At 42.8% G+C, this 23,861-nt stretch overlaps 1 protein-coding gene across 1 annotated transcript in view; it reads right to left on the bottom strand.

The window, feature by feature from the left end:
• The window catches only part of ncapd3 (non-SMC condensin II complex, subunit D3), a 42,966-nt gene that overhangs the window by 3,317 nt on the left and 15,788 nt on the right, over positions 1–23,861 (bottom strand). The window contains exons 19-32 of the mRNA XM_041893810.2: positions 21,156–21,265; positions 20,915–21,022; positions 20,645–20,759; positions 20,339–20,434; positions 19,785–20,023; positions 19,399–19,478; positions 19,134–19,271; positions 18,582–18,715; positions 18,236–18,441; positions 17,796–17,906; positions 15,419–15,586; positions 14,871–14,986; positions 661–749; positions 484–531 (exon numbers count right to left, since the gene is read on the bottom strand). Coding sequence (XP_041749744.2) covers positions 484–531; positions 661–749; positions 14,871–14,986; positions 15,419–15,586; positions 17,796–17,906; positions 18,236–18,441; positions 18,582–18,715; positions 19,134–19,271; positions 19,399–19,478; positions 19,785–20,023; positions 20,339–20,434; positions 20,645–20,759; positions 20,915–21,022; positions 21,156–21,265 — 1,758 coding nt within the window. The remainder of the gene's footprint in view (positions 1–483; positions 532–660; positions 750–14,870; positions 14,987–15,418; positions 15,587–17,795; positions 17,907–18,235; positions 18,442–18,581; positions 18,716–19,133; positions 19,272–19,398; positions 19,479–19,784; positions 20,024–20,338; positions 20,435–20,644; positions 20,760–20,914; positions 21,023–21,155; positions 21,266–23,861) is intronic.

Below are 23,861 nucleotides of genomic sequence, written 5' to 3'. Positions count from 1 at the left end.
GACTTGTTGCTCAACGGCAGCTCTTTTTGCTCTACATGAAGGAGCTTTCACTGAGTCAGTAAATTGTTGACAGTACCTGGAAAAAACACCCCCCATTGTGATATTCAGAAGGCTCCTTCCCCAAGACCCCATGTCCAAAGCTCTCCAAGACCCCATGTCCAAAGCTCTCCAAGACCCCATGTCCAAAGCTCTCCAAGACCCCATGTCCAAAGCTCTCCAAGACCCCATGTCCAAAGCTCTCCAATGAGGGAACTCTAGCAGCATCAGCGTTATTGGGCACAACGGACGGTAACCACTGCATGATCAATGCATATAGAGATTGAATGTGTAGAGCAGTGTGATCCATTCAGTTCCACATGATACTCCTCATGCAATGTTACCTGCTCTTGGGACATGCACACACCCTAAGCTCTTGGCATGCGGAAGGGGGTCTAACTCCTGAAGGAGAGGGGGGGGATTCAGATCCGGTTTTGTCCAACTTACCCTGCGGGGTGCTTATAGCTCGATCGCAGACACCTCCTTTCAGCTTCACTGTAATAGTGGAACACAAGAAAAATAAATCTGTCAAAAATGGAATCACATCTCACCAAGTCTGTCTGAGTTGGCTAGCTCCATCTAAATCCGTCTCGTCAGCGGTACGGTCATGAAAGGCGGCTGTACCTGATCCATCCAGGGGTGTGACGTTTCTGTCGCCGGTCGCCTTGACCCAGCTCCTGTGTGGCCCGCTCCTCTGCTGCGGTGGCTGACGCCTGGGGTTCAAGCACAACACCCAGTCAGAGACACAAGGCTTATTTACGCTCTCCCATTCCACATCGCAGCAAGATGTGCCCATAGTGGTGGTGGTAATAGTAGAATGTGGTTATAGGTGTAGCTGAAGTAAAAATCTGTCGATGTGCCCTTGAGCAAGGAAGGCACTTAACCCTAACTGCTCCTGTAAGTCGCTCTGGATAAGAGCGTCTGCTAAATGACTAAAAAAATAAAATAATGATGGGAGTAATGCCTCTAGTGCCAGATCAAAAGGCCCAGTGCAGTCAAAAACGTGATTTTCCTGTGTTTTATATACATTTCCACACTGAGGTTGGAATAATACTGTGAAAATTATAATGCCGCCTGAAATTTCTGCCCGTTTTGGTGGGATGGAGTTTTGGCCTGCCTAGCGACATCACCATGCGGTAAATTAATTAATAAACCAATAAGAAAGCGTTCCAAACCTCTGCCAATAACAGCTAGTTCCGTTTTCACCTCCCCACTTAGATCCCCCCTCCCAGACATTCTTAGCAGTATTCTTGATTGAGAAATTGCTCTTTGCTAAAAAAGCAGTGTTTCTTTTCGACCATTTTAATTGAAAACAATCACAGTAATGTACTTAATTGTTACCCAGATATGATTTGATATTGATATAAAATAAATGGCTGCATTGGACCTAATCGATTATTACGCATTTAATAGCTCCATTTGAGATTGCTCAATCTGGGACTGGAATGTGTCTAGCCTTCTTCACCCCACCTTGCAGTACAGAGGATTCAATGTGATGTAAAATGGGTCTAAGATTTTCACAGCAAGTATAAGTAGCCTTAAGGCAGTAGGTAGGGAGGTACAGTGCATTCGGAAAGTATTCAGACCCCTTGACTTTTTCCACATTTTGTTACGTTACAGCCTTGTTCTAACATGGATGAAATTGCTCTGGCTGGGCCACTCAAGGACATTGAGACTTATCCCGAAGCCACTCCTCCATTGTCTTGGCTGTGTGCTTAGGGTCATTGTCCTGTTGGAAGGTGAACCTTCACCCCAGTCTGAGGTCCTGAGTGCTCTGGAGCAGGTTTTCAACAAGGATCTCTTTGTACTTAGCTTCATTCATCTTTGCCTCGATCCTGACGAGTCTTCCAGTCCCTGCCGCTGAAAAACATCCCCACAGCATGATGCTGCCACCGCCATGCTTCACCATAGGGATGGTGCTAGGTTTCCTCCAGACGTGACGCTTGGCATTCAGGCCAAATAGTTCAATCTTGGTTTCATCAGACCAGAGAAACTTGTCCAAATCAATTGAATATACCACAAGTGGATTCCAATGAAGTTGTAGAAATATCAACGTCATTATGGGGTATTGTGTATAGATTGAGGGAAAAAAATATGTAATACATTTTTTAATAAGGGAAACTTTACAAAATGTGGAAAAAGTCAAGGTCTTAACACTTTCCGAATGCACTGTATGTACAGTAGGTAGGTAGCAGGGTTTCCATTAGCCGGTAATTGCCGGCTTTTGGCCAATAAAATAAATAATGCATTGTTGCGTGCTGCCTTACGTGCCTGCCCCTACTGCTGAGGAGAGAGAGAGAGCGCGAGAGAGGAGCCTTGGGCTACTGTTGATTGCAAAGATGGAGGCCTTTTTCATTGAAGTAAAATGAAAGTTAGAGTATGCCAGGGTTTCCGTTAGGCGGTAATAGCAGTCTTTTGTCCAATAAAGAAAATAGAAAAGTTATAAATAAAATTGGCACCGGACATTGGCCGGGAGAAGAAGAAAAAAATCCCATTGCGAAATAATACTTATTAAATTGATGGAAATACCAGTTGATGTAAATACATTTGACTGGTCATGCTTATCGGTCTATAGGTTAATTAGCATAATTTATACAGATACAGAGCCTTTGAGTGGAAAATCTGTCTGACAGCACAAGAGCTGCTGCTGCAGCATCTTGTGGTGCTTTCAAGACAAATGTGAACTCTGGAAAATACGAGGTCAAATCATGACTTCAGTGATCTTCAGGTCGGAAAGTCAGAGCTCTTGAAAGAGGCCCAAGTTCCCGAGTTGGAATTCCGAGTTGGATGACCGTTGAAAACTATTTTCCTAGTCGGAGCTTGTTTTTTCCCCCCAGTTGCCTCGAACGCACTGAAGTTGGAAGTCAGAGATTTCCGAGTCCCCAGTTGTTTTGAACGCGGCATCAAAAGGCAACGGAAGGCAGGCTTTATCAGTGCGTCACACACCATTTTGCAATGAGCCGAAGGCAGTATGCATTTTGAAAACATACAGTATACTTGTTTGAAACCTGAACGCTTTAGTACATATGACGCATGTCTTACCTTGCTTCAAAGTAGCCTATTAGATCTCCTCCCTTTCTACATTTCTAACAGATAATTTCATCTGTCACATGAAACCACTAACATGTGCAGTGGCCTTTAGCATTATGGAACATTCATGTGTAGCCTACTGTGTTGTGCGCATTGCTGCGCTTATAATGTGAATAAATAATAGTTTATCAACTAAACATTTTGAACTGTTGCATCAGACTCATGTAGCCTAGGCCTACTGGTTGTATGAATTTGGGATCCATCGTCCCACAACTGTCCCAGAGTGTTTGGAATAGGCTATTTCTTTATCGACAAGCTGACCAATAGAATAGGTAGCCTAAACTTTTTTACTATAGTAGACTGCCAGGCTAGTGATTTTGCTGTTCGTTACTCGTCTTGTTGGCTGAGGTAAGTAAATGTGGACAGTTACAATGTATTCTGCTTGGCGATTTTAATACAAATGTGCAGTTATCACCCAAGAAAAGTACATTAGTAAATGCCCTGTATAACTTTAATCCGTTATTTGGACTAAAACAACTGATTGTTGAGCCAACCCGGGTGTGTATTGACAGTAAATCAACTTTGGATTTTATTATTGTATCAGACCAAGAAAACGTCTGGTCAGTCAGGAGTCTTAAATATTGGGTTTAGTGATCATATGGTAACCTACTGTACCCGTAAGAAATCCAAAATGCCACTTGAGCCAGGTAATAACTACAAGAAGGTACGGTCTATGAAACAATACTCAAAGGAACGTTTTTTTTTAGAAGAACTTGGAACTTTGGATTGGTCTCATGTACTAAACTGTGATGATCTTGATCAAGCTTGGTATCTTTTTAAAGATCTGTTTGTCTGCACTCGACTCTCTGGCTCCAATTAAACAAATTTGAATCAAACAGCGGTCAGGGAAATGGATCACTTCCGAGATCTTAGACCTCATAAGGAAAAGGGATCGCTACCTGGACAAATTCAGAAGGACAAATCTACAACAAGATTATGATGGTTATATTAACTGTAGAAACCAGGCAAGATACAAAATGGATAAGGCCAAATCCCAACATTACATAGATGCTGTTAATGACAACTTACATCAGCCTCGTAAACTGTAGACATTTCTAAAGGACATTGGCTCAAAAACTCCCCATAAAGTAAAATCCTGTAGTATTGGCCTGGATATTGATGATGTTTTATGCTATGACCAGGCAAAGGTTGCAAATTACTTTAACAAATTTTTTACCACTATAGCCTCATCTCTGGTTTAGAAGTTACCGACCTGCTCTGGACACTATGGCCTGTCTTTCATTAAGAACTTTTACCATAGCAAAGGTATCACAAATAATTTGTTTGAGCTGTGCATGGTAACGGAGGACAACGTTTCCAATCTACAGTCGTGGTCAAAAGTTTTGAGAATGACACAAATATAAATTTTCACAAAGTCTGCTGCCTCAGTTTTTATGATGGCAATTTGCATATACTCCAGAATGTTATGAAGCATGATCAGATGAATTGCAATTAATTGCAAAGCCCCTCTTTGCCATGAAAATGAACGTAATCCCCCCAAAACATTTCCACTGCATTTCAGCCCTGCCACAAAAGGACCAGCTGACATTATGTCAGTGATTCTCTCGTTAACACAGGTGAGAGTGTTGATGAGGACAAGGCTGGAGATCACTCTGTCATGCTGATTGAGTAAGAATAACAGACTGGAAGCTTTAAACGGAGGGTGGTGCTTGATATCATTGTTCTTCCTCTGTTAACCATGGTTACCTGCAAGGAAACACATGCCGTCATCATTGCTTTGCACAAAAAGGGCTTCACAGACAAGGATATTGCTGCTAGTAAGATTGCACCTAAATCAACCATTTATCGGATCATCAAGAACTTCAAGGAGAGAGGTTCAATTGTTGTGAAGAAGGCATCAGGGTGCCCAAGAAAGTCCAGCAAGCGCCAGGACCGTCTCCTAAGGTTGATTCAGCTGCGGGATCGGGGCACCACCAGTGCAGAGCTTGCTCAGGAATGGCAGCAGGCAGGTGTGAGTGCATCTGCACGCACAGTGAGGCGAAGACTTTTGGAGGATGGCCTGGTGTCAAGAAGGGCAGCGAGGAAGCCACTTCTCTCCAGGAAAAACATCAGGGACAGACTGATATTCTGCAAAAGGTACAGGGATTGGACTGCTGAGGACTGGGGTAAAGTCCTTTTCTCTGATGAATCCCCTTTCTGATTGTTTGGGGCATCCGGAAAAAGGCTTGTCCGGAGAAGACAAGGTGAGCGCTACCATCAGTCCTGTGTCATGTCAACAGTAAAGCATCCTGAGACTATTCATATGTGGGGTTGCTTCTCAGCCAAGGGAGTGGGCTCACTCACAATTTTGCCTAAGAACACAGCAATGAATAAAGAATGGTACCAACACATCCTCCGAGAGCAACTTCTCCCAACCATCCAATAACAGTTTGGGGACGAACAATGCCTTTTCCAGCATGATGGAGCACCTTTCCATAAGGCAAAAGTGATAACTAAGTGGCTCGGGGAACATGGCCAGGAAACTCCCCAGACCTTAATCCCATTGAGAACTTGTGGTCAATCCTCAAGAGGCGGGTGGACAAACAAAACCCCACAAATTCTGACAAACTCCAAGCATTGATTATGCAAGAATGGGCTGCCATCAGTCAGGATGTGGCCCAGAAGTTAATTGACAGCATGCCAGGGCGGTATGCAGAGGTCTTGAAAAAGAAGGGTCAACACTGCAAATATTGAATCTTTGCATAAACTTAATGTAATTGTCAATAAAAGCCTTTGACACTTATGGAATGCTTGTAATTATACCATAGTAACATCTGACAAAAATATCTAAAAACACTGAAGCAGCAAACTTTGTGAAGACCAACACTTGTGTCATTCTCAAAACTTTTGACCACGACTGTACTGTGCTTAATGAGCACAAACAAAGCAACTGGGCTGGATAACCTTCCTGCAAAATTCATAAAGGATAGTGCTTGTGTCACTGCTAAAATGATAACGCATATTGTAAACCTTTCTATTAGTAGTGGTACATTTCCAAATGATTTCAAAACAGCCCAGGTGGTTCCGCTCCACAAGAAGAGTAGTAAAAAAAAAAAAATGTAGGAAACTACAGGCCTGTGTTGATCCTCAGCACCTTATCCAAAGTTGTTGAGAGATTCGTTTTTAATCAACTTGAGGGATACCTTCGAGCACAAACAGCTCATTCCACTGATACTTGCCTTATCCACCTTTTTGAGCATATCAAGCGGGAAAGTGAGAAGAGGAACAATACAGGTATGGTCATGTTAGACTTGCAGAAAGTTTGACACTGTGGACCATGATATTCTCCTGATGAAACTGAAATGCATGGGTCTAAATGATGCAACACAGAATTGGTTTAGGTCTTATCTGACCAACAGAACACAAGTATGTAACGTTGGTGATGTTCTGTCAGAGGCCAAAGAAATATCCTGTGGAGTACCGCAGGGATCAATTTTAGGGCCTCTTATTTCTTATATACGTTAAATGATATGCCAGATACAGTAAAGTGCAAACTCCTGCTTTATGCTGATGACTCAGCCATACTGGTATCAGGGAAGGATACAGTTTACATAGAGGAGACCCTGAGTAAGGAATTGCATTTTGTTGGACATTGGTTGACTGACAACAAATTGTCGCTACATTTGGGAAAAACTGAATCGATTTTGTTTGGAACAAAACATAGATTGCTTAGGGCTGACAAGATAAAGGTTAACTGTGCAGGCAAGGAGATTGAATCTAAAACAAGTGTAAGTATGAAAATGTATGCACACACTAACTGTATGTCGCTCTGGATAAGAGCGTCTGCTAAATGACTAAAATGTAAATATTGGTGTGTCCCTAGATCAATCCCTTTCTGGAGACCTGAATGCTTTGAAAATTATTTCTAAAATGGCAAACAAATTGAAATTGTTATATCGTAACACTAGATATTTTAACATCAAAGTTAAGAAACTGCTTGTCTCAACCTTGATTCAGTGTCATTTTGATTATGCCTGCTCTGCTTGGTGTAGTGGGCTATCAAAAAAATTGAAAAAGAGAATGCAGGTCATGCAAAATAATGTTATTACATTTACATTTACGTCATTTAGCAGACGCTCTTATCCAGAGTGACTTACATTTATTTTTTTCATACCCCCGTGGGAATCGAACCCACAACCCTGGCGTTGCAAACGCCATGCTCTACCAACTGATCTACATCCCTGCGACGGCGCACAATTGGCCCAGCGTCGTCCAGGGCAGGGGAGGGAATGGCCGGCAGGGATGTAGCTCAGTTGGTAGAGCATGGCGTTTGCAACGCCAGGGTTGTGGGTTCGATTCCCACGGGGGGACAGTATGAAAAAAAAATATATAAAAAATAATGAATGCACTCACTAACTGTTAGTCGCTCTGGATAAGAGCGTCTGCTAAATGACTAAAATGTTACAATACCAGAGCTAGTGTTATGTCTTGTAAAATCCCAAGAGTAAACAGTATTGCGAGGAGCACGTTTTTCTATACAGGCATTTGTCTAGACAAGAGTCTCTCCAAGCCTCCCCTTGGAGATCAAGCAAAGAAAAAGTAGAAATAGCTTTAAAAAGCAGGCAAAGGTTTTTCAGTTTGTCTAAGTAAGAGAAACCACTCCACTGCCCCTTGTGCCCCCTACTGCTGGTCAGGTGTATTTATTTGAATGTTAGGTATGCTGTGCAATGAATAGATTTTATAATGTGAAATTAATATGGATGATTTTTAAGGTTAGGGAAAAGTGCAATTTAAATATATGTATTTATGGTTGTTTGTAATTTTGTCTTGCCTTTTAATCATTATATGTGTTATTGTTTTTACCACCGAGGACCACTTTGGAAACAAACGTTTTAATGAATACTTTCAAGTGATATCCTCTGGGTCCACATTGTACATTTTGTTGTACATGTCTGTTTACCTAAATAAATTCCATTAAATTCCATTCAATAACATGTTCAAAGCGTACATCAGAATTCGGTAAGGACTGCACATCGTTGCATCCTCAACTTGCATGTTCTGGTAATATGAATTACCATATTCTAAATGTGATCTCGGTCATTCTGCGCACCGTGTGTAGACACCCTAATCAGGTTACGCACCCAATGCATATGGATCAGGTACATTTATCAAATGTCCGGTAATTTAAAATGTTGGTCAAAATGTCCGGCGCCACATTTTCCTAATGGAAACCCTGGAATATGCCTATAGTAAAAAGCCTACAAGGGGGATGTCCTCCATATGGCACTTTAATATTGTAGTGGACAAAGATGAGAAGAACATTGGTGTGGCCAAAGGCAGGCTACTGTGCAACTCACTATTCAGGTAGATACTTTTTTTGTATTTATAATCATTTGTTTTATAATTATTGTAGTATATCATTATTGTAGGCCTATTTATGAAATATCATCAGCCTATTGTTGTCATTTGTTGGGTACGGTAACGTTAGGCACTTCCTGGTAATTGCTGCAATATAGCCTATTTAAAACTTTTGTGAAGGTTTAAACCATTTCACAAGTGTTTTGTTTCATATTGTTGAGCCATTTTAAGTTCCAACTGCCGCAATATAATATCCTGCTTGTATTTCCCCTATAAAGAAGGACTTGACGGCCGGCACGCTCATTAGGCAGGATTAGGCGTCCGCCTATGGCGGCAGATTGACGAGGGCGGCATTTTCTGAGCTAAACTTGCCAAGACACACCTCCAACAACACATACAACCTCACATAATTCTGCCCAAAAACAATGACAATTGGCATATGAGCTTTTTAGGTGAGCGCTGATGCCGCCCTTTGATAAGCAGTGCCACTTTGTCAAAGGCGCAAAATATTTTGCTTGTCCATTCCCAGTGCGCCTCTCCAGGGTGCTGTTGGAGAGATGCATCTCTGAAGCACTCCAACGTTCCGTTAAAAGAAAATATCTAACGGCCTCCCGAGTGGTGCAGCGGTCTAAGGAACTGCATCGCAGTGTTGTGGCGTCACTACAGCCTGGGGTTCGATTCCAGGCTGTCACAACCGGCCATGACCGGGAGTCCCATATGGTGGCGCACAATTGGCCCAGCGTCGTCCGGGTTAGGGGAGGGTTGACCAGTGGCTTCAAGTTTGTATCCATTCATTTTTGACAAGCTGATCATTGCGAAAAAGAGAATACTTCTGCATTTCCCGCTGTGTAAACACATTGCAAATAGGCTCACGATAAGGCCGGACAAAGATGAATTACTGTTTAACGGAAGCCCTGCATTACTTTTCCCCAAAAAATAAACAAAACAGATGTTATTTTTTTGGGCAATAAATGCAGCACTTTGTTTATAATGCACTGTCCGCTCTTCCTTGAGGCTTTCCCAAGTTGATGTGCAAGAGACCAAACAGCGTCAGATCACACGCTCAGATCTTTTGAATTTTATTACAATTATTTATTGTCAGTTATTCTTGAATTAGATGTAGATATATTTTTTTATAGTCTACTCTATTACCCTATAAATCACATTAAATTACGAGATTGGATTGCACTTTTTCCAGTGTTACATTCATTTGACCTAATTCGAAGGATTGCCCTTCATTAACAATAGCATATTTCTCCTAGAAAGGGTAGTCTATGATAGGCCTTTATATTTGTATGGTCTTAATTTGTTAAAGCCTTGTTAAGCTATACCATTAAGTAGCTGAATGAACTGAATACATTCCTGCATTACTTTTTTCCCCAATAATTTTTGAATATGATAGAATATTGCCTTATATTATACATCCTATGTGAATAATGTTCATTAATGTTAATTTGTGTATTAAGAATAATAATAAGAAGAATAAGAATAATAATAAGAAGAAATGCAAGGGAGAAGATCCATGCTGGGTCCTCCACGCTAGCCAGAAGAACAATTTAAGAAATGAAGGTTTGTGCCTGATCGCAACATTGACAGCAGACAGACGTGAGTACCAGAAATTTGATGATCTGTACAGCTTGGACACCACTGACAAGGATAGGCCTTCTCTGACACCAAATATAGAAAATGTAAAGAGGAGTGCTGACATGGTCAGTGCAAAGGTGAGAGCGACAATCAACTGTGTTGAATGTGAGAAACCAAGGTGCTTGTATGCCAAAAGCAAGCTGTCTAAAGAACAGAAAGCAGTCCAATGCATTCGGGATGAGAACACTTTTGCATGTGGTTCAGAGCTTTTCCAAGAAGACAATCCATATCATGAGCAGGTAGTTGCTTTCAAGGGGCTAACCAGTGGAATGCAAGTGGAGACGCAGTATTACTCAGCAATCAGTGTCATTCCCAGATGTGTGTGTCCATTGTGGATGTCCAGATGTTCTTGAGGGGGAAGAGGTGGTGAAGCTCAAACAACAATTCCAACATGTCAGGCCAATGTGCCCAGTGTGTAAGCAAGAAGGAAAGCAGTTCATTACGAGAGCTCCAATAAACCTGATTCCTGCTTATAAGCAAAAACTGAAGCAGGAAGCACCAGTGATTCGGTTAATAAAAAAGTGGTCAGACGACGCAGATGCTAAGCTACAGGACTGTTTTGCTAGCACAGACTGGAACATGTTCCGGGATTCTTCAGACAGCATTGAGGAGTACACCACATCAGTCACTGGCTTCATCAATAAGTGCATCGATGATGTCGTCCCCACAGTGACCGTACGTACATACCCCAACCAGAAGCCATGGATTACAGGAAACATCCGCACTGAGCTAAAGGGTAGAGCTGCCGCTTTCAAGGAACGGGACTCTAACCCGGACGCTTATAAGAAATCCCGCTATGACCTCCGACGAACCATCAAACAGGCAAAGAGTCAATACAGGTCTAAGATTGAATCATACTACACTGGCTCTGACGCTCGTCGGATGTGGCAGGGCTTGAAAACTATTACAGACTACAAAGGGAAGCACAGCCGCGAGCTGCCCAGTGACACAAGCCTACCAGACGAGCTAAACCACTTCTATGCTCGCTTCGAGGCAAGCAACACTGAAGCATGCATGAGAGCACCAGCTGTTCCGGACGACTATGTGATCACGCTCTCCGTAGCCGATGTGAGTAAGACTTTTAAGCAGGTCAACATTCACAAGGCCGCAGGGCCAGACGGATTACCAGGACGTGTACTCCGAGCATGTGCTGACCAACTGGCAAGTGTCTTCACTGACATTTTCAACATGTCCCTGACTGAGTCTGTAATACCAACATGTTTCAAGCAGACCACCATAGTCCCCGTGCCCAAGAACTCTAAGATAACCTGCCTAAATGACTACCGACCCGTAGCACTGACGTCTGTAGCCATGAAGTGCTTTGAAAGACTGGTCATGGCTCACATCAACAGCATAATCCCAGAAACCCTAGACCCACTCCAATTTGCATACCGCCCCAACAGATCCACAGATGATGCAATCTCTATCGCACTCCACACTGCCCTTTCCCACCTGGACAAGAGGAACACCTACGTGAGAATGCTATTCATTGACTACAGCTCAGCATTCAACACCATAGTGCCCTCTAAGCTCATCACTAAGCTAAGGATCCTGGGACTAAACACCTCCCTCTGCAACTGGATCCTGGACTTCCTGACGGGCCGCCCCCAGGTGGTAAGGGTAGGCAACAACACATCTGCCACACTGATCCTCAACACGGGGGCTCCTCAGGGGTGCGTGCTTAGTCCCCTCCTGTACTCCCTGTTCACCCACGATTGCGTGGCCAAGCACGACTCCAACACCATCATTAAGTTTGCCGACGACACAACAGTGGTAGGCCTGATCACCGACAACGATGAGACAGCCTATAGGGAGGAGGTCAGAGATCTGGCCGTGTGGTGCCAGGACAACAACCTCTCCCTCAACGTGACCAAGACAAAGGAGATGATTGTGGACTACAGGAAAAAAAAGAGGACTGAGCACGCCCCCATTCTCATCGACGGGGCTGTAGTGGAACAGGTTGAGAGCTTCAAGTTCCTTGGTGTCCACATCACCAACGAACTATCATGGTCCAAACACACCAAGACAGTTGTGAAGAGGGCACGACAAAGCCTATTCCCCCTCAGGAGACTAAAAAGATTTGGCATGGGTCCTCAGATCCTCAAAAAATTATACAGCTGCACCATCGAGAGCATCCTGACTGGTTGCATCACTGCCTGGTATGGCAACTGCTTGGCCTCTGACCGCAAGGCACTACAGAGGGTAGTGCGTACGGCCCAGTACATCACTGGGGCAAAGCTCCCTGCCATCCAGGACCTCTATACCAGGCGGTGTCAGAGGAAGGCCCTCAAAATTGTCAAAGACTCCAGCCACCCTAGTCATAGACTGTTCTCTCTGCTACCGCACGGCAAGCGGTACCGGAGTGCCAAGTCTAGGTCCAAAAGACTTCTCAACAGCTTCTACCCCCAAGCCATAAGACTCCTGAACAGCTAATCATGGCTACCCGGACTATTTGCACTGCCCCCCACCCCATCCTTTTTACGCTGCTGCTACTCTGTTAAGTATTTATGCATAGTCACTTTAACTCTACCCACATGTACATATTACCTCAACTACCTCAACTAGCCGGTGCCCCCGCACATTGACTCTGCAACGGTACCCCCCTGTATATATAGCCTCCCTACTGTCACTTTATTTTACTGTATATATAGCCTCCCTACTGTCACTTTATTTTACTTCTGCTCTTTTTTTCTCAACACTTTTTTGTTGTTGTTGTTTTATTCTTACTTTTTTTGTTTAAAATAAATGCACTGTTGGTTAAGGGCTGTAAGTAAGCATTTCACTGCAATGTCTGCACCTGTTGTATTCGGCGCATGTGACCAATAAAATTTGATTTGATTTGATTTAAACAGAAATGAACACCCTAGAGACCAGAATAAACAACAAAGAAAGGACAAAACAGACCGTGCTGTTGAACAGTAAAAAGCAGCAGGCGATTGTGCTATTGCCTCTGACCACAGAACATTGGCCGTCATTTTCATTTCCAGACGATTCTACATGTTGAATCGCCATTGTTTGTTGACACCCAGTAGGTGATCTACTGCACACGGCCAACTTTAGTTAAGGTGTCTGTTCTTGATTTTTATCCGATTCTTTTTTTTTTTCCAGGAATAAAGCAACGGTCACAATTTATACTTCCCATTGTGTTTCATTTCACATGGTTATAAAAACATTGTAACATCTGCATTATTTTAAAGAAAAATAGTGTAGGTTTTTGCATGGAACAATATAACTCTTGAAGCTCACATTAGGCCTAGAGCCTGCACAAGTGTCTAGGACAATGTGGTAAAGTACTGTTATTCCTTATCCACTTAATATTTTTACGTAAACAGTGAATCAATTTTGTCTGGCCTAACTCCTGATAAAGTTGGGTAGCTTATATTCAAACCATACCATAAATAGCCAAATTGATTAGTCACAGGAATCAGGACAAATAAAGCCAACGCAATGGCCTGTTTTACAAATGGTGGGCCTAGCACATGGATGAGCATTCATAAAATTCCATTGCAGGCGGACATGGTAAGCTATACCCCAGTAAGCACAAGCAGACTTTTTTGGACGTATTTTTTTGGTTCTGTCCGGACATCGTTTTTTTTGGTGTTTTCCAAACGGTAGAAAAATGCAATTCCAGACAACACTGTAGGCTACACCAGTGAGCACGGACCGACGCCGACTAGACGTCTTTTTATGGTGCAGTTCCGGACCGGCCTTGATTTCCACATCCATGGACATTGGTTTTTGGTCCGGTCCGGACCAAATCTGAACCAATCATAGACGTCTCTGTTTGGTTCAGATTTGGTCCAGTTTGGACCAGCTTTGATTTGGCCCAAACATAGACGTCTATAAATTACTTATTTTCAACTTTCATTCAGAACCAAAAATGAGCCTGATTTCAACATCTGGAAAATACATTTTAGACATCTTTTCAATGTCATTTTGCTTACTGGGACTAATCTAGTTTTGCGGGGGCAGCATTTTTGTGTTTTGCCTATGGTGGCAGAACGGCAAGGACCGGCCCGGCTTGAGATACTTTTGATATTACCCTAATAAAGTTTAGAAACTTTTGTGAAGGTTTGGAGTGGCTATTAGCCTATTATACTGCAGGCCTATGATATGAAGGCAGTGCACACCAGCGCTCCAACGGACTCCACCAGTTGAACTTGAGGTGAGGAAGAATGTTTAAGGACTACCAGTGTCACTCTTATAATCTAACATAATGCTTATCTTTAAAACAAATATTCAGATAAATTCACGAATTAGCTTCCTTCTGTACACCTATATCTGTATAGATATATGCATGTCGGTGTTGTAGCAAGCCGCCGGCAAATCTCCATCTGTCCCTCTCTGGGGCTAGGCCTAAGCTTCTCTTCCTTTAAATTTATTTTTTTAATAATATACAGTGGACACCTAAACCTATGCATGCAATGCCCTGATGCATTTAGTGCTCAAATCTCAGACAGCTGAACTGTGATGTGGACAATTACTGTTTTAGGAAAGTAAAAACCAATAAAACAATAGGCTATAAAGTTTTGCATATGCGACACATCGAAACACAAGGAATAGTGTATTTGTCATAGGCCATTTTTAAGGACACGTAAATGTGGCTCATGTAAATATGGCCAATATCCCTTGTTTATTGATGGTGCTGGATGCGTGGGTGGACGCCCTAATACATATGGATGACAGGTACATTTCTCATATGTCCGATAAATAAAAATCTTGTCATGAGCCAAATTTTCATAACAGAAACCCTGGTAGATAGGTATGAAAGCATTGTGCATGTATGCAGCTAGGAGCTGTACCTGTCTGACTGGGCAAGTCTTGGGGTGAGCAGGACTCGGTGGCTGGGGACGACGGGCTGGGGCGTGGCAAAGCCCGTCTGGAGGAACCTGTGGGCAGCGGCAGGTGAGCCCAGGATCTGAGAGACAGGGAGGGGGAGGTATGGTGGAGGAGTCAATTATGAGAGTATGTATGGGATATGTAGCCAACTGACATTGAGTCAGACATATTCTATTTTTTACAGCCAGATACAGTATCCATCTAAATTATTTTGTAATAACAGGAACAGATACTTCCGTATTTGACCCAAAATATGTATGTTTATGAGTTATTGTTGCTGCCATCTTGGGAAAGAATCCTAACTTCCACTTAAATAGAATCTTCACCTATTGACATCAATGCAAGTGAGATTTTGACTTAAGTGGAAGTTAGGAATCGTCCCTTGATGCCTTCATTAGCAGCAGGGCTCCTGATGGATTGCTATTCAGGCTGTTAGCAGCAAAGAGTAAGGGCTGTAATAAAGTACTCCTATCTTCAAAGCCCTCCCTCCATTACTAGGCCTAGTGCTCACCGGCGTGCCCCCAGAGGCAGCATCCTCTCCCAGGGAACAGTGGGCCTTCATCTCCTGCTCCTTCTCCTTCTCCTCATACATCTTCAGGTTGTACTCCAGCTCTACCGCAAGCTGCTCGTCCGCCGCAAAGAACTCCTTCACCTCACTGCGGTAGTCCTGCATGGTCAGCTAGACAGCAGGGAGAAGTGTTGTATCCCCTTAAGAACAGATCTAGGATAAGACTAGCTTGAGAACCCAAGGGGTCATACAGCCATTGGGTATTCATTCGAACCATTGACTACAGCGCAGCCAATGTGAACAATAGTCCCGACACCCTGTCTAACCGTTAATAATCATTCCGTGCAATATGGTTTTGGAAACCTCCGAAACTTCATATCAACCCAAAATAATTTCACAAATACAGAAGATCCACTTACTGTGTGCCACTTTAACACAGATTTCCACAAGGTGTTTTGTGTTGCACATAGATGCACATTTTAGTAAATTTGGCTGCCGACTAACAGACCCTCATTAACCGGTCAACAAAATTGGTTCCAAACAGTAAAATGCCATGACCAACATAAAATACTATGCATGCATGCATGGGACATTTTTCATCAAGATGCAACAATAGAAAGCCTATCGTCTTACAGTCAAAAAGCTATTATTGAACACGCAACTCCTGTAATTAAGCAACTAATAAAACATTTGCAAAAATGCAAAACAGCGTACTTAATGCGAGCGGCTCCATATGTGACAGAGATGAAAATCTCTGTTAGAAACAACTAGGATTGGTTTCTAATATGACTAGGATTGTGCCTTTGGCTTCTGGACAACAAAATAAACTTGATATGAAAACCAATGTCTGTCTTCTCTAGTTTACAACAGCCCTCTGACCGGCCTCTGCTTCACCACTGGCTTTATGGTAGGCGGGAGCAAATTGTTAGGTTCTGCACCAGAGTCCATCTCTGAAGTTGAAGAGCTACAGATGGTACTCTCCTTGGTGGCCTGTGTTTGCATGTTTGTGCATGCTTGCTAACTGCTAGCACAGGCACAGACTCCTTTGTGTCAGCTCCTTTCAATGTTTTCTGCAAACTTTTGGGGTAAGCGTTGCATTCAGAGGCAATAGTGTTTGGGCATGTTTTTCCAATACTGCTTGTTTGAAGTAAAGTTAAACGTTCAGGTTTCAAACAATGATACTGCCTCAAGCTCACATTGCAAAGTGGTGGGTGATGCGCTGATAGCCTGCCTACCGTTGACTGTAGCCTACGCACTCGAATGGGAGGCGCTCTTTAATTATAAATTGAGAAAAAAAAAGGAGCTCTTTAAATCGTGGCCATCAAAACAGTTAACACGTGATTGCATTTAGAATTGTTATTTGTTGCGTAATGACTGTGCGTATAAAAGTATGTTTCACTCCAGTACCAGCTTTTTGAGGAGCTGCTCTCGGGACAGAAAATACACGTGCTAATTTAATTCCACTAAATTATGCTAATTAACCTACAGACTTAAGTATGACCAGTCAAATGTATTTTTAGTAGCTTACCGCTTAACGGTTAACATCCCTAGTTGCACATTTACCTGAACTATGACACTTCCTGAGCTAACGGAAACTCCGGAGAGAACACAAAAACGTTGGCTCAAAGTGGTGTTTGACAAAAAAAACTGGAAATCTGTGGTAAAACAGCTAACAGTAAGTGTATCTTTAGTATTTGTAAAGTTATTTTTGGATCATTATTATATTAAGTTAAGTGTTCAAGGTTACCAAAACTGTTTCGCAATCAAATATCAAATGTTTCTAGATAAGAGCGTTTCACACTTGACCAAATCACCTCAGCTAATCAAAAGGGACATTGAATGACTCCAATGTAGCGTTGGAATCAGAAGAGCCCTCCTCCACAGTATTCACTATCCTGGTGGCTACAAACATTGTTATGGGATACATCTTGAATGGCAAACTGTGCTCAGTCCTAAGTTATTAAATATATTTTCAAAATGTCTATGTTGTTTTAATTTATTTTACATTTCTAAATTTCTAAGGACGCTATCATACATTATACTTGACAATTACATTTACATTTAAGTCATTTAGCAGACGCTCTTATCCAGAGCGACTTACAAATTGGTGCATTCACCCTATAGCCAGTGGGTTAACCACTTTACAATAAAAAATTTTTTTTTTTTTTTTGTGGGGGTAGAAGGATTACTTTATCCTATCCCAGGTATTCCTTAAAGAGGTGGGGTTTCAAATGTCTCCGGAAGGTGGTGAGTGACTCCGCTGTCCTGGCGTCGTGAGGGAGCTTGTTCCACCATTGGGGTGCCAGAGCAGCGAACAGTTTTGACTGGGAAACTCCGGACGTGATGTCATGATGATGGCTGTCTTCCCTCTCTGCCTTACCTGGAGGTAGCCCATGAGGTCCTTCAGGACTGGCGAGCGCTTCTGTTCCAGCATGCTCTTCAGATTAATGATGATGGGAATCATGCTCTCAATGAACACTTTCTTCTGGACCTGTGGGTGGATGGATGAGGTTTGTTCGTTAGCCGTTGGCACCCTCTAGTGGCTTGGAACACAACATTTGTAGGTTTAAGTAGTGTGGGACAAATACATGTTTATTCCAAGTCACTTCGGATATAAATGACTGCTAAATAGTGACATCATCAATATTATCAGTACTACTACAATTGTTTTATAATACAACATTGTGTGTCCTATTAAGATGTGTTGCTTGTAAAAGTAAAGAATTAAACAAAGCTTCAATTGCAACCAAATCCAATGAGTCCCGGCCCCCCTTTTCATCATTTATTTTTACTAATACCATTATTCAAAGCTCAACATACCTGTGAGACCACTTTCTTCTGGGCCACCTGCATGACGGCCTTCGCCATGGCCATCTGCTCGTCCTCCTGCGGCTCGTCGCCACCAGCCCCCGCCGCCCCGCTCAGCGCTGACAGCTTGATCTCCTTGAGGCTGAGGATCCCAAATGTCTCAGCCAGCACTGCCGCCCCGTCACCGTCCAGAGGCAGCTCCCCATCCACGAAGCACGCTGAGGGGGATGGGTGGAGGCAGAGACACAGCGAAAGAGAGGGAGAGGCAAAGAGAGCATATGAGCAAGAGAGACAGAGGTGCATACATTTGAAGAGTAAATGTAATTTCAATGTAGAACAGTTTTCTTGGAGCTCTTACCAAGGATGTTCTGGCTGATCTTGATGGTGATGTTAAAGCGCTGGGCGTCTGTGAAGTGCTCCAGCAGGAACCTATAGATCCTGAACCTCCTCTCTTTGTTCTGGGCTCCTTTCAAGGAGAACTTAGCCTTCTCACTAGGAAACAAACAGACATTTACTAGTGTTTCCCAACCTGTAATGGACTAGGGACTGGCAAACTTCATAATTGCTATCGAAAATGACACCCTTAAGTCCATTGTAACACATGGCACACATTTCCATTTCACACAATTGCTCGAATAGAATTGCCAGTTCAATAGTCTAGCTAGTTCACAATCACACTACAACAGTAAAGAACAAGTCCAATACTACTCATACACTGAAAATAAAGCATTTTTACTGTGCAAATGTCTCGTTGTGACCATCTTACCATCTGAGGGGCTGATCAGCAATATCCCAAAAAGTGCAAGTTCAGAATCACTGATTTAGAATAGTCCTCATCACCTTCCTCGTAGAAAGTAATTGGTAGCCAATATAAAACTACTTTTAGCCCAAAATAGGAGCATAATTGTACCTGGCCGTTTGAGGGAATTTGTTGTAGGTCTTGTGTTTCTCATAGGAGTTGAAGTGGAAGATGCACTCGATTAAGTGCTGCGAGAACATCACTGGGTTCTTCTTGAGCAAGAGGTGAACCAGGCAGTACTCACACAGACTGGAATGGAAATAAATATGCGATGGGATTCATTTACCAGTTCCCTCAGCTTTATGTTCATTTGTTGCTTTTTGTAATGAGTGCATTGGAACTGGTGACAGCATACATATGAATGATCACCACTTACCTAGCAATGGTAGGATCAGAATCCACCAGCACTGCAATGAAACGGAAGAACAGCGAGCCCTTCCATTTGACAAACTCCTCCTACAAACAGCAACAGAAACTATTCATCATTCTTTACCCGCTTCCTGACAGTGACGGGTTTATTGAGGAAAAACTTTTACATTGTGGCTTTGGCAACCTGAATTTAGGAATTCCAAGTATATATATTTCCAGGGTTACAGCGACTGAGAACAACATTTAGGAGGGAATAGTCATTTTCAAGAAGATTGATACATTTTAAATCATCACAATCAAGCCATAGTAGCACTTCATTTTCAGTCAGTTTATTGTCCTCCGGCCACAACCGGTACAGCAGAGGGCGCTGTCTGTAGCGTGTCTGAGTCCTACCTGCAGCAGGTTAGTGAGCATGGTGAGGGTCTGCTTGCGGATGAGCGGCTCCTTATCGCGGAGACAGGCCGACACGTTAGGAACGTAGCGGTCCACCATGTTGGTGTAGCGCACGCACAGGTCACACATGACCACCACCACGTTACTGCGCACCGCCAGCTCGCTGCACAGCTCCAGTTCGCGGGCGAACGCCGGCAGGTACTTGCGGGTCAGCTCCTCGTGCTGCAGGCACAGCTTACCTGGAGGGAGATGGGAGGGGTGGAGAGTTAGCTATCCAGTTATTTTTGGAGCTGAGTGCTTATGGTATTTGTATTTATTATGGATCCCCATTTGTTGCTGCCAAGGCATCAGTTACTCTTCCTGGGGTCCAGCAAAATTAAGGCAGTTATACAATTTTAAAAACATTACAACACATTCAGTGTGTGCCCTCAGGCCCATACTCTACTACCATATATCTATTACACAATGGTGTAGGGGCAAAGTTTTTTTTCTGGACAGTGTCTCAGCTAAAAATACATTCATTTCCAGGGAGGTGGTCTGAGGTGAGATCATACCTAGAGTGATGACAGCATGAGCCCGGACGCTGCTGGGCATGGAGGAGGCCTTAAACTGAGACAGAGGCTGGGAGCCGGCCAGCTCCTCTGACCCCTCTGTTAGAACACGAAGCACACAAAACATGTACAGTAGAAAGAAACATTCGACATAGTTGTGAATGGACCAGAAGAACAATGCTTAAGACTGATAAATTCAATGTGACCAAAGATACTGTGCAACAGATGATTTTACCAAGGTTTTCCCCCCTGCTGCCACTTAAGGGCTCCGTAACATTCTAATATTCTCTGAATAATGTATTCAAATACCTGACTGTTGTTCCACGCTGGAGGTGAGGACAGACTGGACCAGGAGCACGATGCGCTTGCCCACTTTGGAGGGACAATGCAGCGACGCCACGCCTAGTGTGTACAGGTGCTTTACCTGACAGGGGAAAAAATTGAATTGGTAGATAGATGGGCAAGATGACCCCAATGAAGCCCAGTTAATATGCAAAAGATCCGGTTTACATTTGCTTTGCAATAGTATTCAAAGGACCTGTCAATGAGTGATTCTGTTTAGACGTTAATTCCTCTCACCACCAAATCCTCATTGAAGTTCTGTGCTCCTTTTTCATTCAGGATGACGCCGGAAAGATACGCCTCGCAGACCGAGACTAGTTCTCCACAGTGTTGGTTAAGGAATGTCTGCAAAGCATAATTCAACTTCTGGTTAGCTAATACACTCCAAATTAAATATTGGAATTGAGTTCTTGGGATTTATTCAAATATCTGGGCCTAGGCCTCAACATTTTCTCAGACTCGCACACACAAAAACTACCTGTGTGTCACTGACTGCCTCCGCCTTGCCCAGTCGACACAGAGTCTCCACACTGGCGCTGATCACCTCCAGAGGCATGTCAAAGCTCTTCAGCCAGGTAATAATGTCCTCTGCCATTACAAAAGATAAAATAAGTTAGATCCACAGACTAAGGATAGCTAGGGTCAGGGCCAGGGCTATTTCCAGACCACGTGAGGTAGATACACACACACAAATATACACACACACACACACACATCTATATCTATCTATCTATCTATCTATATATACACATACATACACATATCCATATATCTATCTATAAATACACATATACATTTAACTCATTTAGAAGACGCTCTTATCCAGAGCGAGATAGATAGATATACATACATACATACATACATACATACATACATACATACATACATACATACATACACAGTGCTGTGAAAAAGTATTTGCCCCCTTTCAAATTTTCTCTACTTTTGCATATTTGTGATACTGAATGTTCAGATCTTCAACCAAAACCTAATATTAGATAAAGGGAACATAAGTGAACAAATAACAACAATTACATATTTATTTGATTTATTTCATAAAGTTATGCAACACCCAATTCCCCTGTGTGAAAAAGTAATTGCCCCCTTACACTCAATAACTGGTTGTGCCACCTTTAGCTGCAATGACTCCAACCAAATGCTTCCTGTAGTTGTTGATCAGTCTCTCACGTCGCTGTGGAGGAATTTTGGCCCACTCTTCCATGCAGAACTGCTTTAACTCAGTGACGTGTGAGTTTTCAAGCATGAACTGCTTGTTTCAAGTCCTGCCACAACATCTCAATTGGGATTAGGTCTGGACGTTGACTAGGCCATGCCAAAACCTCGAATTTGTTGCTTTTTAGCAATTTTCATGTAGACTTGATTGTGTGTTTTGGATCATTGTCTTGCTGCATGACCCAGCTGCGCTTCAGTTTCAGCTCACAGACGGATGGTCTGACATTCTCCTGTAGAATTCTCTGATACAGAGCAAAATTCATGGTTCCTTCTATTAAGGCAAGTCGTCCAGGTCCTGAGGCAGCAAAGCATCCCCAAACCATCACACCACCATCACCATGCTTGACCTTTCGTATGATGTTCTTACTGTGGAATGCAGAGTTTGGTTTTCGCCAGACATAAATGGGACCCATCTCATCCAAAAAGTTGACTCAAGTTTGCCAAAAAGCACCTGGATGATCATCAAGACTCTTGGAAGAACGTTCTATGGACAGATGATTCAAAAGTATAACTTTTTGGACGACATGGTTCCAGTAATGTCTGGCGAAAACCAAACTCTGCATTCCACAGTAAGAACATCATACCAAAGGTCAAGCGTGGTGGTGGTGTGATGGTTTGGGGATGCTTTGCTGCCTCAGGACCTGGACGACTTGCCTTAATAGAAGGAACCATGAATTTTGCTCTGTATCAGAGAATTCTACAGGAGAATGTCAGACCATCCGTCTGTGAGCTGAAGCTGAAGCGCAGCTGGGTCATGCAGCAAGACAATGATCCAAAACACACAAATCAAGTCTACATGAAAATTGCTAAAAAGCAACACATTTGATGTTTTGGAATGGCCTAGTCAAAGTCCAGACCTAATCCCAATTGAGATGTTGAGGCAGGACTTGAAACGAGCAGTTCATGCTTGAAAACCCACACGTCACTGAGTTAAAGCAGTTCTGCATGGAAGACTGGGCCAAAATTCCTCCACAGCGACGTGAGAGACTGATCAACAACTACAGGAAGCATTTGGTTGGAGTCATTGTAGCTAAAGGTGGCACAACCAGTTATTGAGTGTAAGGGGGCAATTACTTTTTCACACAGGGGAATTGGGTGTTGCATAACTTTATGAAATAAATAAAATACATATGTAATTGTTGTGTTATTTGTTCACTTATGTTCCCTTTTATCTAATATTAGGTTTTGGTTGAAGATCTGATAACATTCAGTATCACAAATATGCAAAAGTAGAGAAAATTTGAAAGGGGGCAAATACTTTTTCACAGCACTGTATACAGTTTATGTCGGAAGTTTACATACACCTTAGCCAAATACATTTAAACTCAGTTTTTCACAATTAATGACATTTCATCCTAGTAAAAATTCCTTGTCTTAGGTCAGTTAGGATCACCACTTTATTTTAAGAATGTGAAATGTCAGAATAATTGTAGAGAGAATGATTTATTTCAGCTTTTATTTCTTTCATCACATTCCCAGTGGGTCAGAAGTTTACATACACTCAATTAGTATTTGGTAGCATTGCCTTTAAATTGTTTAACTTGGGTCATATGTTTGATGAATTTTGGCCCATTCCTCCTGACAGAGCTGGTGTAACGGAGTCAGGTTTGTAGGCCTCCTTGCTCGCACACACTTTTTCAGTTCTGCCCACAAATGTTCTATCGGATTGAGGTCAGGGGTTTGTGATGGCCACTCCAATACCTTGACTTTGTTGTCCTTAAGCCATTTTGCCATAACTTTGGAAGTATGCTTGGGGTCATTGTCCATTTGGAAGACCCATTTGCGACCAAGCTTTAAATTCCTGACTGATGTCTTGAGATGTTGCTTCAATATATCCACATAATTTTCCTTCCACATGATGCCATCTATTTTGTGAAGTGCACCAGTCCCCCCTGCAGCAAAGCACCCCCACAGCATGATGCTGCCACCCCCGTGCTTCACAGTTGGGATG

Source organism: Coregonus clupeaformis, chromosome 13 (assembly GCF_020615455.1).
Source record: "Coregonus clupeaformis isolate EN_2021a chromosome 13, ASM2061545v1, whole genome shotgun sequence".
Classification (NCBI taxonomy): domain Eukaryota; kingdom Metazoa; phylum Chordata; class Actinopteri; order Salmoniformes; family Salmonidae; genus Coregonus; species Coregonus clupeaformis.
Note: the sequence above shows the minus strand (reverse complement) of the source record. Positions and strands in the feature narration are given on the sequence as shown.